Source organism: Oncorhynchus kisutch, linkage group LG14 (assembly GCF_002021735.2).
Source record: "Oncorhynchus kisutch isolate 150728-3 linkage group LG14, Okis_V2, whole genome shotgun sequence".
Taxonomy (NCBI): Eukaryota; Metazoa; Chordata; class Actinopteri; order Salmoniformes; family Salmonidae; genus Oncorhynchus; species Oncorhynchus kisutch.
This window is the reverse complement of record NC_034187.2, coordinates 46,830,546-46,845,998: the sequence shown is the minus strand read 5'-3', so window position 1 is coordinate 46,845,998 and position 15,453 is coordinate 46,830,546. Positions and strand designations below refer to the sequence as shown.

Sequence of the window (15,453 nt, the reverse complement as noted above, 5' to 3'; positions counted from 1 at the left end):
AGTTTGCATTGTTATGTAGCATCATAGCATTTGTTTAATGTACAGTACAACACACAAGTAAACAAGAGAAAACAACGCAAGCAAAAACATAGGCTTATGGTGCCACAGCAGGGGAATGAAAAACAAAATCTGAACAAACCAACCAGAGGACACACAAATAAGAGTCAAATCCTTGTCAATGTGTGACCAAAAACAACAAGATGGAAAAACACACAACAAAAAAAACTGAAATATGACAGTCATGAGAGGAATGTTTTTTTGAAGTCCATTTTTACATCCACAGTTACCACAGAAGCTCTTTCAACCTAATTCCAAACGCTGGTATAGGCCTAACTTAGTAACAGATTTGGAAGTACTGGCTGGGGGACTTGATGGGGCTCCTGTAGCTTGGCTTGTCTAAGGGGGAGTAGGGGGTGTAGGACGACTGGCTGACTGACTTTCTCAGGGGGAGCGCAAACGTCGGGGTCTTCCTGACTCCATTGGACCTGACAGACTTGTCAGATGCGCTCTTGGAGTCAGGCGCAGTGGGGGGAGCGGAGAAGAGGCCAGACACGGCTGCTGCGGTGGATTTTGGCGCCTCAGCAGTTCCGGTCCTTTTTGACGGATGGGCCAGATATATCTGCACGGTTACTAGGTAGGTGAGGTGGTAGAATTGGAGAGGGGCCAGAAGGAATGGGTAGGAGGGGTTGGTAGAATATATCCAAGTTAGATGTGATCGACAACTGGCTGCTATGATACAATGGACGACCACAAAACACGGGACTGGTACAAGACAAGTTTCAGTATCTACTGGGTAACAACCGCAGGTGGGCTAAATTACTGGGGCTCTCACTCGTTAAGTCAAGTTTGAGACTTTTACAAAAAGAGTGCATCAGTAGCTCAACATATAACTATTGTCTATGATAAATCTGACATAATGAAGTGACTCTTTTGGTATACTTTTTCTGGCATCAAGGTGAATTACATGAATTATTTAAATATGTTCACTTCACTTGACCCAGCATTTACCATGGACCTGCCATTTCTTTTCTTTTTAAAAATGTATTTTTCCACTGTGAAAGATGACAGCCTGGCAAAAGGACCATGACTTTCACAACACTCTGCTTCCAAACATGTCTCTTTCTCAATTCATCTTTCTTTAGCCAAGCTTATGGAAATGACCCGCAAGCTGTGCATCAAAAACCCATACTGAAAGCCATGCAAGAGATGGCTAAAGATTTCAAAAGCTATAAAGTAAAGACATTGCATCGGCTGGTAATGCAAACAGCCCTTTTGAAGATACATAACGCAAGCACAATAAAATTGGCTCGTTGTGCTCTGAAAAGGGTCTCTTAGAAGATCAGTGTGCACTGCAGGAAATATTTGGTGGGGTTTCTATGGTGACAAGGACAAAAGAGCGCTGCATGGCTGTGAGCAAACACATCTAGAAAGTGGCAATTCCACAATACGTTTGACAGCTAGTGTAACAGCAGCACTGCAATCAACCACACACAGTTCAAACTCTCAGTGTGTTAGAGAGTGTTTATTAGTCCACTGTTGGCTGACATATTGGGAAGGGCTACTATCACACTCACTGTCAACCCAACCCTACCCCTACCATGGGGCAGCTCTCTGTGAATTGGGCCTATGAATCACTAAGGCAAAAGTATTCTGAGTCAGTAGCCTTTATTATACATTCTCGCATGAGAAAAGAACAATAGCTGGTAGTCTAACTCTAATAGCAGCAGATATGTGCAATGTAATATCTGGCCGACTATGCCACATTGTGGCATGGTGAGATTTTAGCTACCAGACAATATCCTTGGGCGCAATTCCCATGATGGTGGGATAGTCTGTCTGGAAAAACCCCTCCATGCCACATATGGCTAATTTATGTGTATTTTAACGCTTTCTTCTAAGGCCTTAGGAGAACACAATGTCCAGAGAGCTGCTTAGGTACGGGGGCTTGAGGACCAAGGCCTACCTTTGCAGTGTGTCACTCGTCGCATCCCTTGTGATTTCACAGAGAAGGGGACAGAAGGACAAGGTGAGGTTTTGCATTGGTTCCTGACCTGGACTTACTCATCATTGTAATTTTTTCCATTGAATTTTTTGTGTCACCTCCGTTTTATGCCAGCACCGTGTCTCAGTCTCTTCTTGGCAACACTTAGGCTATTGTGCTTAAGGTCTTTTCTGTATCTATCTATTTATATATCGATCTAGCAATCTATCTGATCTACCAGTCTGAACAGGAGCAGCTAATGATTTCCCATAGGCTAAGCATGTACTGTTTGTGTCCCTTGTTTGTTTCTTTAAGGATTATTGGAAGATTAGCTTATGATGGGCTATGGAGAGATTCTAAAAAACAGTAAACAATTTCACATGTTATTTGTGAGTACTATTTAGGTATCATCTCAATAGCTGTTATGTCTAATCAGTTATTTACATTGACTGAATGACTTCTCTTTAGGGTTGAACGTTCATGACACTACCCTGCGACTATGCTGGTTTGATCAGGTTATTAGGACAATAATTAATTTAAATCTTCAACAAGACTACATTAATCGTGGTTTCAGTACATTTTCTCTGCTTATCAGCATTCAAGCCAAAGTAACCCCGAGCCAAAGTAAGGTTCAGAGGGGTGATGATCTATCAGGGAGAATTAAACCAGGTAAATCAACCTAATGGGTTACAAGCAGTCTAATTTGCCCAGCGATCAATACCATTCTGGAGACGCTTCTTTCTCATCACAATTAATCTTATCTCATGGTGTTTATTGTTACTACTGCAGTATACAAACTCATACAGTAAAATAAATAAATAGCACATGTGCATGACTCCTGTTATGGAAAGGAACAAGGAAATCATAGATGACAATGGAGGTTGAAATAATTCATAAGAACTTATGGGAGGACAGAAGTGGTTATGGAGTGATGATTATTGGTTGAAGGATGAACATTTTCAATATGTTACAAGACAAATGTCACCACTATACATCACAGCACATCACTGAACATCCTTGAGTGGTACTCCGTGAGCTGGGAATTGACCAAGTGGGCAAAAGTGGTTTAAATGATTTCATTACCACATCATTATAACCAAAAATGATGTGACAAAGACATCATTGCAACCAGTTTTGCCTGCTGGAACACAGGCCCTGGCTTTAGCCTGGCTTTAACCTGTAACATACCTTGTATTTATTTTGCACGTCTGACAAACAATGTTGACAAAGTGTATGAATCCAACCATTTAAACAAACAATGGCTCAAATGGTCAGTTGATAACATCTATCATATGTCTGTAGATCATGCAAAACAAAAGCAAGGACATTTTCAAGGGTTATGTGACGGTATGTCTCTCAAAAGCTTTAAATCTCTAATTTACAGGGAGCCACTGAGTGCATGGCATCACTGATATAGTTGACTCTTACCTGCATTGAAAACGGGCTCCTTAAGTTTGCTGCGGAGTGAGTAAAAAAAAAAAACTGTCAACACTGAACCAGGCATTGCGCCAGATAGGTTTAATCAAGTGCAGATAAAGTATTTGAAAGAAAACAAACACTACTTAATCCCAGGGTCATGTGCAGTAGGGTGAATCATTATGGAACTGACTATAACCTGTAGGTTTCCAATAAGAACGGCTTGTTTTTGTTTTCTGTTTTAAAACATTTTGCTACAGTGTGGCCTATTGTTATTAGGCTGGCTGTACCTTTCACTGGCTCTCTTGCTGCTGGAGTTGCTCCCGGTAGAGCCGGTGCGGGTGCGGTTGCTCTTGGAGTCGCCGCTGTCTTTACGAGTCAGTGTACCCATCGTTTCGTTGGAGTTGGTTCTCCTCACAGTGCTGGAGGAATAGATGGTAAAATGGATGATAAATCTACCTAATGGTGCATTTTGAATGAATAAAGGTGCTTAAAAGAAATTGTCTAAGGAATTCTGATTATTTACTTGCAATCTCATGAAATAAGTACCCAAGATTTATCTCTCTGTGGGAAAGATAGTAAAATGGATGATGAAATTACATAATGGTGAAAGAAAGAAGCATAGCCTTAACTGTCCAGGGAATAGTGTTAAACTAGGCTGTTATTTAGCTGTATCCCCTCAGAGATTCTTCAGTTGCAAATCCTTATAATGAATATAATCTATCACCGGAACTATCAAAGACTTCATACTTGATTTTGAGTGTAAGGGTAACGTCAAGCAAAGATCATACCAGCAACCTATCAATAACACTATCTACTACAAGTCCTCATATGACACTGTAAATACAGAATATCATAGTACACCAAAGAAGGCCCTATACTAGGAAACCAGATTACTGATCCATGACAGAGAGAGATTTTTCCCTCTCTCTCCCCTGTGACTCATTCATGGCCACATTTATGATGGTATTAGAGATGGTTGAAACATGTTAAAAAGCGGGCCATTAAAAATGCCTTCACAAAAGAACGGACCAATCAGCAGTTCATTGGCTGGAATGTGTACCGGGTCTAATCCAGCCTGCTAGACCAAAGTCCATTCAATCCTCCCGTTTGTGGCTGATGTTATTCCCCTGAAACAGGGTTTGGGATGTGTATCTTTGTGTGTGTGTGTGTGTGTGTGTGTGTGTGTGTGTGTGTGTGTGTGCGTGTGTTTGTGGGGGGACCTTTGTTAGTTGATGTATGCCAGGCAGCAGGCATACCTAGATCAGGAATGGAGTTAATTAGGCCATGGGGGATTTATTGAAACCTTTGGTCTCTTTGCCAACTTTGGTTGGCATGGGAGCAGCACCTTCTGTAGTTGATCTGATTCCCACCACACACACACACAGAGAAAGAGAGAGAGAAAAGACAGAGAGAGAGAAAGAGAGAGCTATTCATTCATTTCATTTAAGTTTCAAGTTTCACTTCTTCCAAGCTCTAAACCCAACAAAGCATTAGTCAATATTTAACTAGGATAGTCCACTCAGTAACTACAACAATTGCCACTGTTTTCCAGGGAGAGAGATATTTTTGTGATGAATGTTGTTGTTCATTGTTCATAGAAATGATCTGTTAATTCCATGATTCATGGATCTATGAGGGATGGGTAACATTGAGGTAACATTATGAGCTTTGAGGATGGTGATGGTGTCACAGTTTGGCCACCCTCTCACCTGTAAGGAGAAGTGATGTAGATAAGTCTGGTGGGTATGCCAGACAGACTGGAGAGACTGGACAGACAGGGGCATGCATGGCCGAGAAGGGAAACAGGGAAACAGGGAGGTGGAAAAGGAGACAGTGAATGGTGGTAAGACAAAAAAGACTGGTGATTTAGAGTATTTTTAAAGAGAATTGATGTGTAGATACAGTAGTTGACTATAACATTTGCATCCATTTGAATCAAGTTCAGTATTGTGGCTAGTGGATACACACTGCCAATACCAGTTTGTTCAAAGAGGATGTCTCAAGTCTGGTTTTGGACCAAATTGTCAGTTTGATAGATATTACCTTTACAGAACAGAGCTGTGGTTAAGACTGCAAAAGTGCCATATAAATGAGATAGAGATCAACTGGTCTGAATGGCGGTATGGTGAAAATGGTGTTGTGATGAATAGGAATACATACCGTATGTCTATTATCAAATATGAGTATATGCGTGTGTCTACCTGTATGAAGGGGTCTCTTGTGGAAACATTGGCACACAGCACAAATACAAATAATAGTCTCCAATGTAAACAATTCTGCTTCCTGCAGACTTCCTTCATTCTCATCCTAAAATAACACAGAGTTAGGAAGTATGGGTGTCCTTTGTGCAAAGGCTTAAAGTTCAGGAGTCAAGATCTGAAGGAGGCCGAATCAATGTGGCCTCTATGTGCACACGACCAGGGATTCATTGTTATCTTTCATGCATGGCCAAACCATTTACACTTCTAGTCCTATTAATACTCAACAGACCTTTGACATTTCCCCTGTGCCTTAGTGTGTTACCGAGTCTAGCCTGGTCAGCTCCATATCACTCTATATCTATTGCTTCAGTCTGGAGATGGTTCACCTATACTGCATCCATGTTAGGAACTCCATCCCTCCCTCCCACCCTCCCCCTCCTCCCCTTCGTACCTATTTACTCTATAGTCTCATCCATATACCATCCATTCCTGAGTCCTGGATTATGATAATTAGACACCAGGCATGAACATCCTTGGAGGAGTGCCTATTGTTCCCTTGCCAGTTGTGATTTATTACCTGCACTCCCTTGGTCCCAGTCAGCCCCAATCAGTAAATCAATGCTGTCTCTGAATGCCACTGTGGTGTAAATGGGGATGCCTGTGACAGCACTGTACCTGTGTTTATTATTCATGTTAAATGTCAATGGCTCTCCCTTCAGAGGAGGGTACACTTATGCGAGGGGAAAATTAGCACAGGCAGACAGGCCACAGGGAGATAGTAGTAATACAGTGAAAGACACACGGATTCCTGTTTGCAGGAATCAAATAATGTGTTGACTTTGTGTGGACTAATAAAATAAACACACCAACAGTGCAATGATTTCATATGTTGTATACATTTTTAGTTGAGGAAGAAATGTGTATTTAAATAGTGTGCACTTATTGAGCTTTAGGGTACAATTTAGTCTGACTATACTACAATATTAATACCCCAAATCTAGAAAACACAGTCATTACTGCTCCAGTTTTTTAAAGCCTCTGGGTTTAAAAAGCCAAAACTAATACAGAGTTGTTTTTACTCAGAACAAAAAAATACTGTTGAGAGATATCTCATAAACTGGCCCTGCTGGTCAGGTCACATGATCAGGAAAACTCCTAGCCTAAGGCCTCTACCATAACCTTTACAAAACTGCAGTTACACTGCAAAATTACTGTTGTTAAAAAAACAGTTATTTTGGTCGCACTATTTGCAGCATACTGTATTTATACTGCAGTGTACTGGAGTTATACGGCTCTCTGACTGCAATCTTTTTTCATAAGGGAAGGAAATGGGGAGCATTTGAGCTGTGTTTACCTTTTGGTTGCTGGTGAAGCAGCATCCTTCCTGGAGCTGGTGGGGGACGGTAGCGTGCCACAGCTTTTCTTGGGCAGGACAGAGCCGTTGCTGACAGTGTGCCTTAGAGGCAGGGCAGCCATCATGGGTCTGGCTGTAAGACAAACACACACAGTACCACAGGGTAAATGGTGCTTCGCATTGAACTAGCTGGAACATGCAGAAACTACACTTTTCACAGTGGTCAGCTATTGGGAATTTTGAAATTCAGATATAGGGTTGCAAAATGCGAGAAACTTTCCCAAAGCTCCTGGGTTTTTCTGAAATCCTGGGTTTTCTGAAAAACCTGGGAACTTTGGAAAAGTGTCCAACATTTTTAAACTCTTCAGACGCCCTCTATAATCTTGAAAATATATGGAAATCAATAAACTGCCCTCCACAATAGGTGTATGAGTAATAGACCTGATGGAAAATTCATGGGATTGAGCTGAAGCATTCGACAAACTGTATTGAACATCGCCTTCAGAAATGGTGTATTCACAACTGCACCCACGTATACAACTTTTCAGCTGCAATGGCGTTTGTTACCCTTCGAGCTGCATATACCGTGTGAAGGCTTTTGTTTCTTGATTAGAACTTAAGAGACCACATAGATTTTCCTTACATGTTTCAAGCAAACCACCGTAGTCCCTGGGCCCAAGAATGCCAAGGTAACATGTCTAAATGATTATCGCACATCTGTAGCCATGAAATTCCTTGAAAGGTGGGCCATGACTCATATCAACACCATCATCCCAAACACCCTGGACCTACTCCAATTCTCATACCGTGCCAACAGATCCACATATGACACAATCTCTATTGCACTCCTCACTGCCCTATCCCATCTGGACAAAAGGAACACCTACGTGATCATTCTGTTAATTGACTACAGCTCAGCGTTCAACACCATAGTGCCTTCCAAGCTAATCACTTCCCTCTGCAAATGGATCCTGGACTTCTTGACGGCCGCCACGCTGACCCTCAACACGGGGGCCCCTCAGGGGTGTGTGCTTAGTCCCCTCCTGTACTCCCTGTTCACCCTCGACTGCGTGGCCGCGCATGACTCAAACACCATCATTAAGTTTGCCGACGACTGGACGGTGGTAGGCCTGATCACCGACGACGATGAGACAGGGAGGAGGTCAGTGACCTGGGAGTGTGGTGCCAGGACAACAATCTCTCCCTCAATGTCAGCAAGACAAAGGAGCTGACTAAAGGAAATGGAGGGCCAAACATGCCCCCAACCACATCAACGGGGTTGTAGTGGAGCAGGTCGAGAGCTTCATGGTCCTTGGTGTCCTCATCACTGAGGAATTATTATGGTCCACACACACCAACAAAGTCGTGAAGAAGGCATGACAACGTCTCATCTCCCTCAGGAGGCAGAAAAGATTTGGCATGGGCCCTTGGATCCTCAAAAAGTTCTATAACTGCACCATTGAGACCATATTGACGGGCTGCATCACCGCTTGGTATGTCAACTGCTTGGCCTCTGACAGCAAGCCGCTACAGATTGTAGTGCGTACAGCCCAGTACGTCACTGGGGCCGAGCTCCCAGCCATCCAGAACCTCTATACCAGGCGGTGTCAGAGGAAGGCCCAAATTTTTTTTTTACAACTCCAGCCAGCCAGGTCATAGACTGTTCAAGCGGTGTTGATGCACCAAGACTGGAACCCTTTATCCCTTGTGTTATTCTTTTTCTATTATTTGTATTTCTTTTCTTTCTGCATTGTTGGGAAGGGCCCTTAAGTAAGCATTTCACTGTCTACACCTGTTGTTTTTACGAAGCATGTGACAAATACAATTTTATTGTATTTGGTATAACATTGATTTGAGATTCATTGAAACAACAGTTCAATAGACACATGCCTCAATATGTGCAGTCACACTGCTGGACCATCACTCACACCTCAAGTGACTCCCTGCGCTCCATTCTAATGCCATTAGGGGCCCACTTTACCTCCTCAGCATAATTGCTAACAGCACTGATAAGGGTAGCAAGGCCTGTATGTATGGACTGCAGTGGCTTTGAAATATTTATCACTGCAGAGAAGCTGGTGGGGTTTGTAATGCTTGCTTTGCCAGCTGGTGTGTGTGTGTGTGTGTGTGTGTGTGTGTGTGTGTGTGTGTGTGTGTGTGTGTGTGTGTGTGTGTGTGTGTGTGTGTGTGTGTGTGTGTGTGTGTGTGTGTGTGTGTGTGTGTGTGTGTGTGTGTGATACAGCAGAATTAGATCAAATAGGGGCACCAGTCAGAGAGTGAGAGAGTGAGTGAGGACTGTGTATTTCAAACGAACCACTGTGTTTGAGTGCCATGGGTCGGCTCTGTGTAGAGCAGAGGAGCGATTACTTACCCTGTATCTCACTGAGGTACAGTCAAAATATGCATTGTGTGACAAAATTGACCTAAGTAACTAGCATCTCAAAGTATGTCTGTGAATTAATTGTAGACACATAATGTGATATTTATTGTGGGTGTCAGGACATGCTAGAATTAAGGAAAAACCATGCAAGTGTTTCCACAGCATTATACCTCTCACCCACTCTGAGTTAAGGGAACTTGAGTGGCATGCAGTCTAGTGCAACAACATCAGAATGTCCTTCATTGACAATGTGCTAAGTGTCAGTAGACTCAGTGGACGCTAGTGCTCAGACAGTATACACAGTAGTGCTTAGTAGACACTAGTGCACAGTAGCACAATGTACATTTTAGGACATCCCTACTCCCTTTTGTCATAGAGACTATGGACTTTTGTCATAGGGAGTAGGGATGTCCTAAAATGTAAACCGTACTAAAAAGACACAGTAGACACAGTAGTGCTCAGTAGAGTTGCACAAAGCAGGCCATGTTAGAAGGGACAGAGCCTACCTGACAGGCCATGTTAGAAGGGACAGAGCCTACCTGACAGGCCATGTTAGAAGGGACAGAGCCTACCTGGCTTTCCACCATTGCTGTCTGACGATGGGGACCTTTTCATCAAAGCTGAGTCTACAGCCGTACATACACATACCACAACAATAGAGTCCAGGAAAGGATGACAGGAAGATGAAAGTAGCGTAAACAGTGAGATACCATAGATGGAGAAACACAACAGGAGACTAGAATGGGAGTGAATGGGAGGGAACTAAAAGGTTACACGTGTGTGTGGGTGTGTGAGATCCTATCCCAGCCAGCACATAACGTTCTGAGAACCACGTGTTTCTTACAGCTTGGTGAGAGTGTGGTTGTCCTATGGTTATTTTGAATACAACCTTCCCACAACATTCTGGGAATGTTGCAGAATAGTTGCTTAGCTCAAATCAAATCAAAATGTATTTGTCACATACACATGGTTAGCAGATGTTAATGCGAGTGTAGCGAAATGCTTGTGCTTCTAGTTCCGACAATGCAGTAATAACCAACAAGTCATCTAGCTAACAATTCCAAAACTACTACCTTATAGACACAAGTGTAAGGGGATAAAGGATATGTACATAAAGATATATGAATGAGTGATGGTACAGAGCGGCATAGGCAAGATACAGTAGATGGTATTGAGTGCAGTATATACATATGAGATGAGTATGTAAACAAAGTGGCATAGTTAAAGTGGCTAGTGATACATGTATTACATAAAGATGAAGTAGATGATATAGAGTACAGTATATACGTATACATATGAGATGAATAATGTAGGGTATGTAAACATTATATTAGGTAGCATTGTTTAAAGTGGCTAGTGATATATTTTACATCATTTCCCATCAATTCCCATTATTAAAGTGGCTGGAGTTGAGTCAGTTTGTTGGCAGCAGCCACTCAATGTTAGAGATGGCTGTTTAACAGTCTGATGGCCTTGAGATAGAAGCTGTTTTTCAGCTTTGGAACATTCTCAGCACATTTAAGGAACTTGACAAAAAAACATATTTTATTGGTATTTCATTACTTTAACAGAACGTTTCCTAAAAGTTAACACATGGTTACGTTTAAAAAATGATTGGTAATATCCTATGAGCGTTCTCCAATTGGTTTGACATTGGGAATGTTCTCAAATAGTTCAGGGAAGGTTAAGAATTAATGTTCTTCTGTAGGAAGTTCAGTACTGCAGGTTTTCTCTGGGTTTACTAAATGTCATGTTATCAGAACATTAAGAAAACATTAGTAACGTTCTAAAAATGTTATTTAGAAACATAGAACACAAAAAGAAAGCGTCAACAAAACTCTCTCTATTGTCTATCTTGTTAAGTGTGTTCAGGTGTGTTGGCCACACCCACTAATTGAATACACTAAAATGAACAGCTTTGTTTGAGTCAAAAAAAATGTCACGCTAGCTCCATCCTGGTGGCCAGTGGAATAATTCCATGGACAGAGAACAGAAGATCATAGGTTTGGAACGCACTGATGCTGTGCCACAAAAAAAAAAAAATGTGTTCCCATGATAAATTAATTTTCATGTGTCCTATCTGTGCTTGGAGTTTTTCAAAGGTTGACCTAAGCCAGCCGTGTTTTATTGAAACCTTCTCAAAATGTTAATAAAACCTCCCTGGGATGTGTGTATACCTGTATGTGTGCACATGCGTGTGTGCATACATATGTACATGTGTGTGTATCTGTCTGTGCCTGTTTCTGTGACGCATCAGTTACCTTTAGTGGGTCCCCTCCTGTTAATCATGGCGTTTTGCTCCTCAGAGATGTTGAGGCGGCGCACCACGTCGGCCAGCGCTGACTTGAGCAGCTGGATCTCGTCCTCCTGCATCTGGACACGCTGCTCCAGGGAGGCAATGCGGTCCATGACCTCCATGCTGCTGGCTGCCGACGCACTGTCATCTGGGGATGGTAGAGAAAGACACAATTAATATGGGTTGGACACAAATTTAGCATGGATGAGAGCACACATAGCATGGGTTGAACACACATAAATAAACTGGTGTTCTCGCCTGAGCTCTCATGTATCTCACATGCTCAATGGATGTGGAACACCTACAGTGTTGCAATATGTACAATTTGCAGTAGTATCTGTAAAAATATTGATTATGGCTTTCTCTCTGTGTCCTTGAATGATTTTGGTTTTAGCGTCGCACCTCAAACACAATGGACAATGGCTTTTTGTACAAGACATTTTTATCCATGAGCTCTCTGTCATGTCTGTCTGTCTTTCTGCCTACAGTACATGTCCGTACCTCTGTAAGTCCATCTATTATCCTCCCGGCCAGTTTGTCTGTCTGTCCATCTGTCTGTTCAAATGAGCGTAACACCACCATAGTAATCATGTCCAATGTATTGGCCTAGTCCAGGGGTCTGCTCTGCTGAGACTTTGAAGTCAGTGAGATTAAATATTAATGGGAATCAGTGTTGTGTTCCCCTGGAGATTGATAACAACCTCCCTATGAATTATGCAGAGGGCGGAAGCAGCTGGTAATAAGGCAATCAAAATAGTGTTTTTATCTGTGTTGAATTAAGTCGAGACAGAGGCATAGATTCTCATAAATAAACAAAATATGGAAACATGTTAATTCTCAGTCTCAATCTAATATGGCTGGTAATGTAATGGTAAATAGAATAGATGCACACATTAAGGACAGCATTACCAGTTAAGCATATAGACAGTGAAGAGATATATGCTTTTTTTTTTTACCTTTATTTAACCAGGCAAGTCAGTTAAGAACACATTCTTATTTTCAATGATGGCCTGGGAACAGTGGGTTAACTGCCTGTTCAGGGGCAGAACGACAGATTTGTACCTTGTCAGCTCGGGGGTTTGAACTCACAACCTTCCAGTTACTAGTCCAACGCTCTAACCACTAGGCTACCCTGCCGCCCCAAATACTCATGTTCAGTCATACGGTTTTTTCATTTTTAATCTGGACTAAATATATCTAAATGAGCGGGTTGCTAATGACCAAATACTCAAACCCTTTTGCTGTACACACACACACAAAGTTACCCCCCCATCCTCCCAACCCGCACCGAAACAATGCCCTCCCGTGGCCTCCAGCCACCCCACTTTAAATTCACTTGGCATCCCTACAGTAATGATTCCAGCCATTACTGTACCCTCCATTGGAGAGATAGGCCAGGTAAACCACTTCATACTGGCCCATACTGCCAGATAGCCTTGACTGCATGGTTAGATAGATAGATCTGGGAATTTACATCAAGATCAAGATGGTGTGGTCTTCTTTTGTGGCTTGTCCATTTCAATTGGATCTGCACTACTGTCATCCACTGAGTAGCTTGGTTAGATTCTGCATGCTGAATCAATCACAATGACAAATATTTACAGAGGAAGAAGCGTATCTTACTTACTGGGCCTTTAAACATACAGTACTCAAACAAATGGTCACCTAACCCAATGTGAAGGCTTTTTTTTAAGGTTATAAATGTTTCATTTGATGGACCTTTTTTAGATTAATCTGTAAAGCCGGAGCTGCTACTACAGCAATGTATTCTAAGGAGTACAAAGCCCTAGTCTCAGTGCTAGCAGCTGCTTAGGGCTTGGTATGAGCATGGATACAATTGACTGCCTGTCACAGCCCTGATACCACTGCGATTGGTTAGCCGATTGTACCGCTCACTCATGTCACCTGGGCTTTCACTGGAATTGACTATTCCTTATACACACAACAGGCTGCTAAATAACAGAGAGAATAAGTCAGGCAATTTAATCAGAGTAAACACACCTTGGTGATATACCTCATGGTGTTCTCCTCCATGAAAGATGACAGTACATTCATTGTTTCTCAATATCCAGCCCATGGACTGATACCGTTCCCTGAGATGATGCTGTCCAGTTCCTGAGAAGGTTAGCTGACACTGATTTAGGCTGTTCTCAAGTGATATTTGTAAGCTGTCCCGTAGGAGGAAGGACCATTGCTTGTAAATTCCTGGTACTGGAAAGACTATAGCTTGCCAGTGCTTGGGTCTGGTATTTTTGTTGTTGTTGAGAAACACTGGATCAGAAGGTCATAGGACAGTTACAAAGTAGTTGATTGGTTTTTAAGCAGAAAGCCCTTGAGAAAAGAACACACAAAATTTCTAAGAAAACCTATAGATGCTCTACATAAGAATACATGTTTAGTTACAGTAACCTCAATGTGGCCATGGATGTGTTACTCATTTAAAGGTTAAATGTTACATTATTTTGTAAGAGAGCCTTAATTTTAGGCCATTAGATTTACAAAAGTAATATTGAATGGTGTTTGGTTGACAACACAACCAAATATCCACATTTAAAGGACATGTATCTACTGCTTGGGTAGATCCATGTGAGCAACTGGCTTAATCCCATTATTTAACATTTGGTTGAGTTGGAGATGTGAATCCAACATATATTTTGTTACGACAAGTTTAAAGGCTATTTATTGGGCTATTTCAAAAGTGATATTGAATTGTGTTTGGTTTTCAACCAAATATCAACATTTGAAGGAGATTTATCTTCTGCTTGGAGAGTTCCATCTGTGCCATTGACTAAGTCAGTTCGTCTTCAAATTAATAATTGAGATGTTGGATTCACGTCTACATCTCAACACAAAAATCTAAGTTAAAGAATAGGATGAAATGAAATAAAAACTCACTTTAAATGCACTTGAAATAAAGATCTATTCGATTTAGTCCTATTCTTTAACTTACATTTTTGGTTGAGAAGTAGACGTGAATCCAACATCTCTTTCAAATGTTGACATTTGGTTGCGCTGACAACCATTTCGATCTTGTTTTATCGCTGCAACTCTCCAATGGGCTTGGGAGGCGAAGGTCGAGTCATGCGTCCTCCAAAACATGACCCTCCAAACCGCGCTTCGTAACATCCGTCCGCTTGACCCGGAAGTCAGCCAAACTAATGTGTCAGAGGAAACACCGTTCACCTGACGACCGAGGTCAGCCTGCAGGCACCCGGCCCGCCACAAGGAGTCGCTAGAGCGGGATGAGCCAAGTAAAGATTTTTTTATTATTTGATGAAACATTGAATTTGGCCTTACTGCTATTAGACCATAGAAATGCATTGAATAACATATTCATGCATGGCAACAGGTAGTCAAAAAATAAATAAAAAGGAGGTATGTTTTTAAGTGTCTGTCCTATGTCTGAGAGATATAAGAAAGATCAGGATAATAATTTGTAGAATCGTTTACCCATATTTAACCCTTTTTTTGTCACTAAAGTACTTCCATACAGTATATACTTTCATAAATTGTTTTAACTGGTACCGGGATACCTTCACAGTCTTCAGAGTCCTGTGAAGCTTGTGGGTGTCCTAGAGCAAAACAACCGAGATGTATGTTTTTCGTTGGCGGGGTCATATTAGTGTGTAGCCCAAACTGTTTGGACACTACAGACAGAAGTTGGCAGATCAGCTGTACCAACATGCAACAAGTGCTGTGACGCTTGTGGGGGTCGTAGCGCAAAATAACACCATAGTGTTTGTGAGAGTCTCATCTTTCCATAGAGTGGTCATGTTAGTTTTGTAGGCCAAACCATTCGGACACTACAGACATTTTCTTGAG

At 41.9% G+C, this 15,453-nt stretch overlaps 1 protein-coding gene across 6 annotated transcripts in view; it reads right to left on the bottom strand.

The window, feature by feature from the left end:
* LOC109903821 (echinoderm microtubule-associated protein-like 1) overlaps nt 1-15,453 on the bottom strand; it is a 79,408-nt gene that overhangs the window by 30,422 nt on the left and 33,533 nt on the right. For 2 of the 6 annotated variants that reach the window (XM_031788443.1, XM_031788442.1), the window contains exons 2-7: nt 11,597-11,779; nt 6,956-7,088; nt 5,110-5,166; nt 3,688-3,819; nt 3,410-3,438; nt 1,964-1,990 (exon numbers count right to left, since the gene is read on the bottom strand). In XM_031788443.1, the coding sequence (XP_031644303.1) occupies nt 1,964-1,990; nt 3,410-3,438; nt 3,688-3,819; nt 5,110-5,166; nt 6,956-7,088; nt 11,597-11,779 (561 nt within the window). The remainder of the gene's footprint in view (nt 1-1,963; nt 1,991-3,409; nt 3,439-3,687; nt 3,820-5,109; nt 5,167-6,955; nt 7,089-11,596; nt 11,780-15,453) is intronic. The other 4 variants (XM_031788447.1, XM_031788444.1, XM_031788445.1 and 1 more) reach the window with 3 other exon arrangements.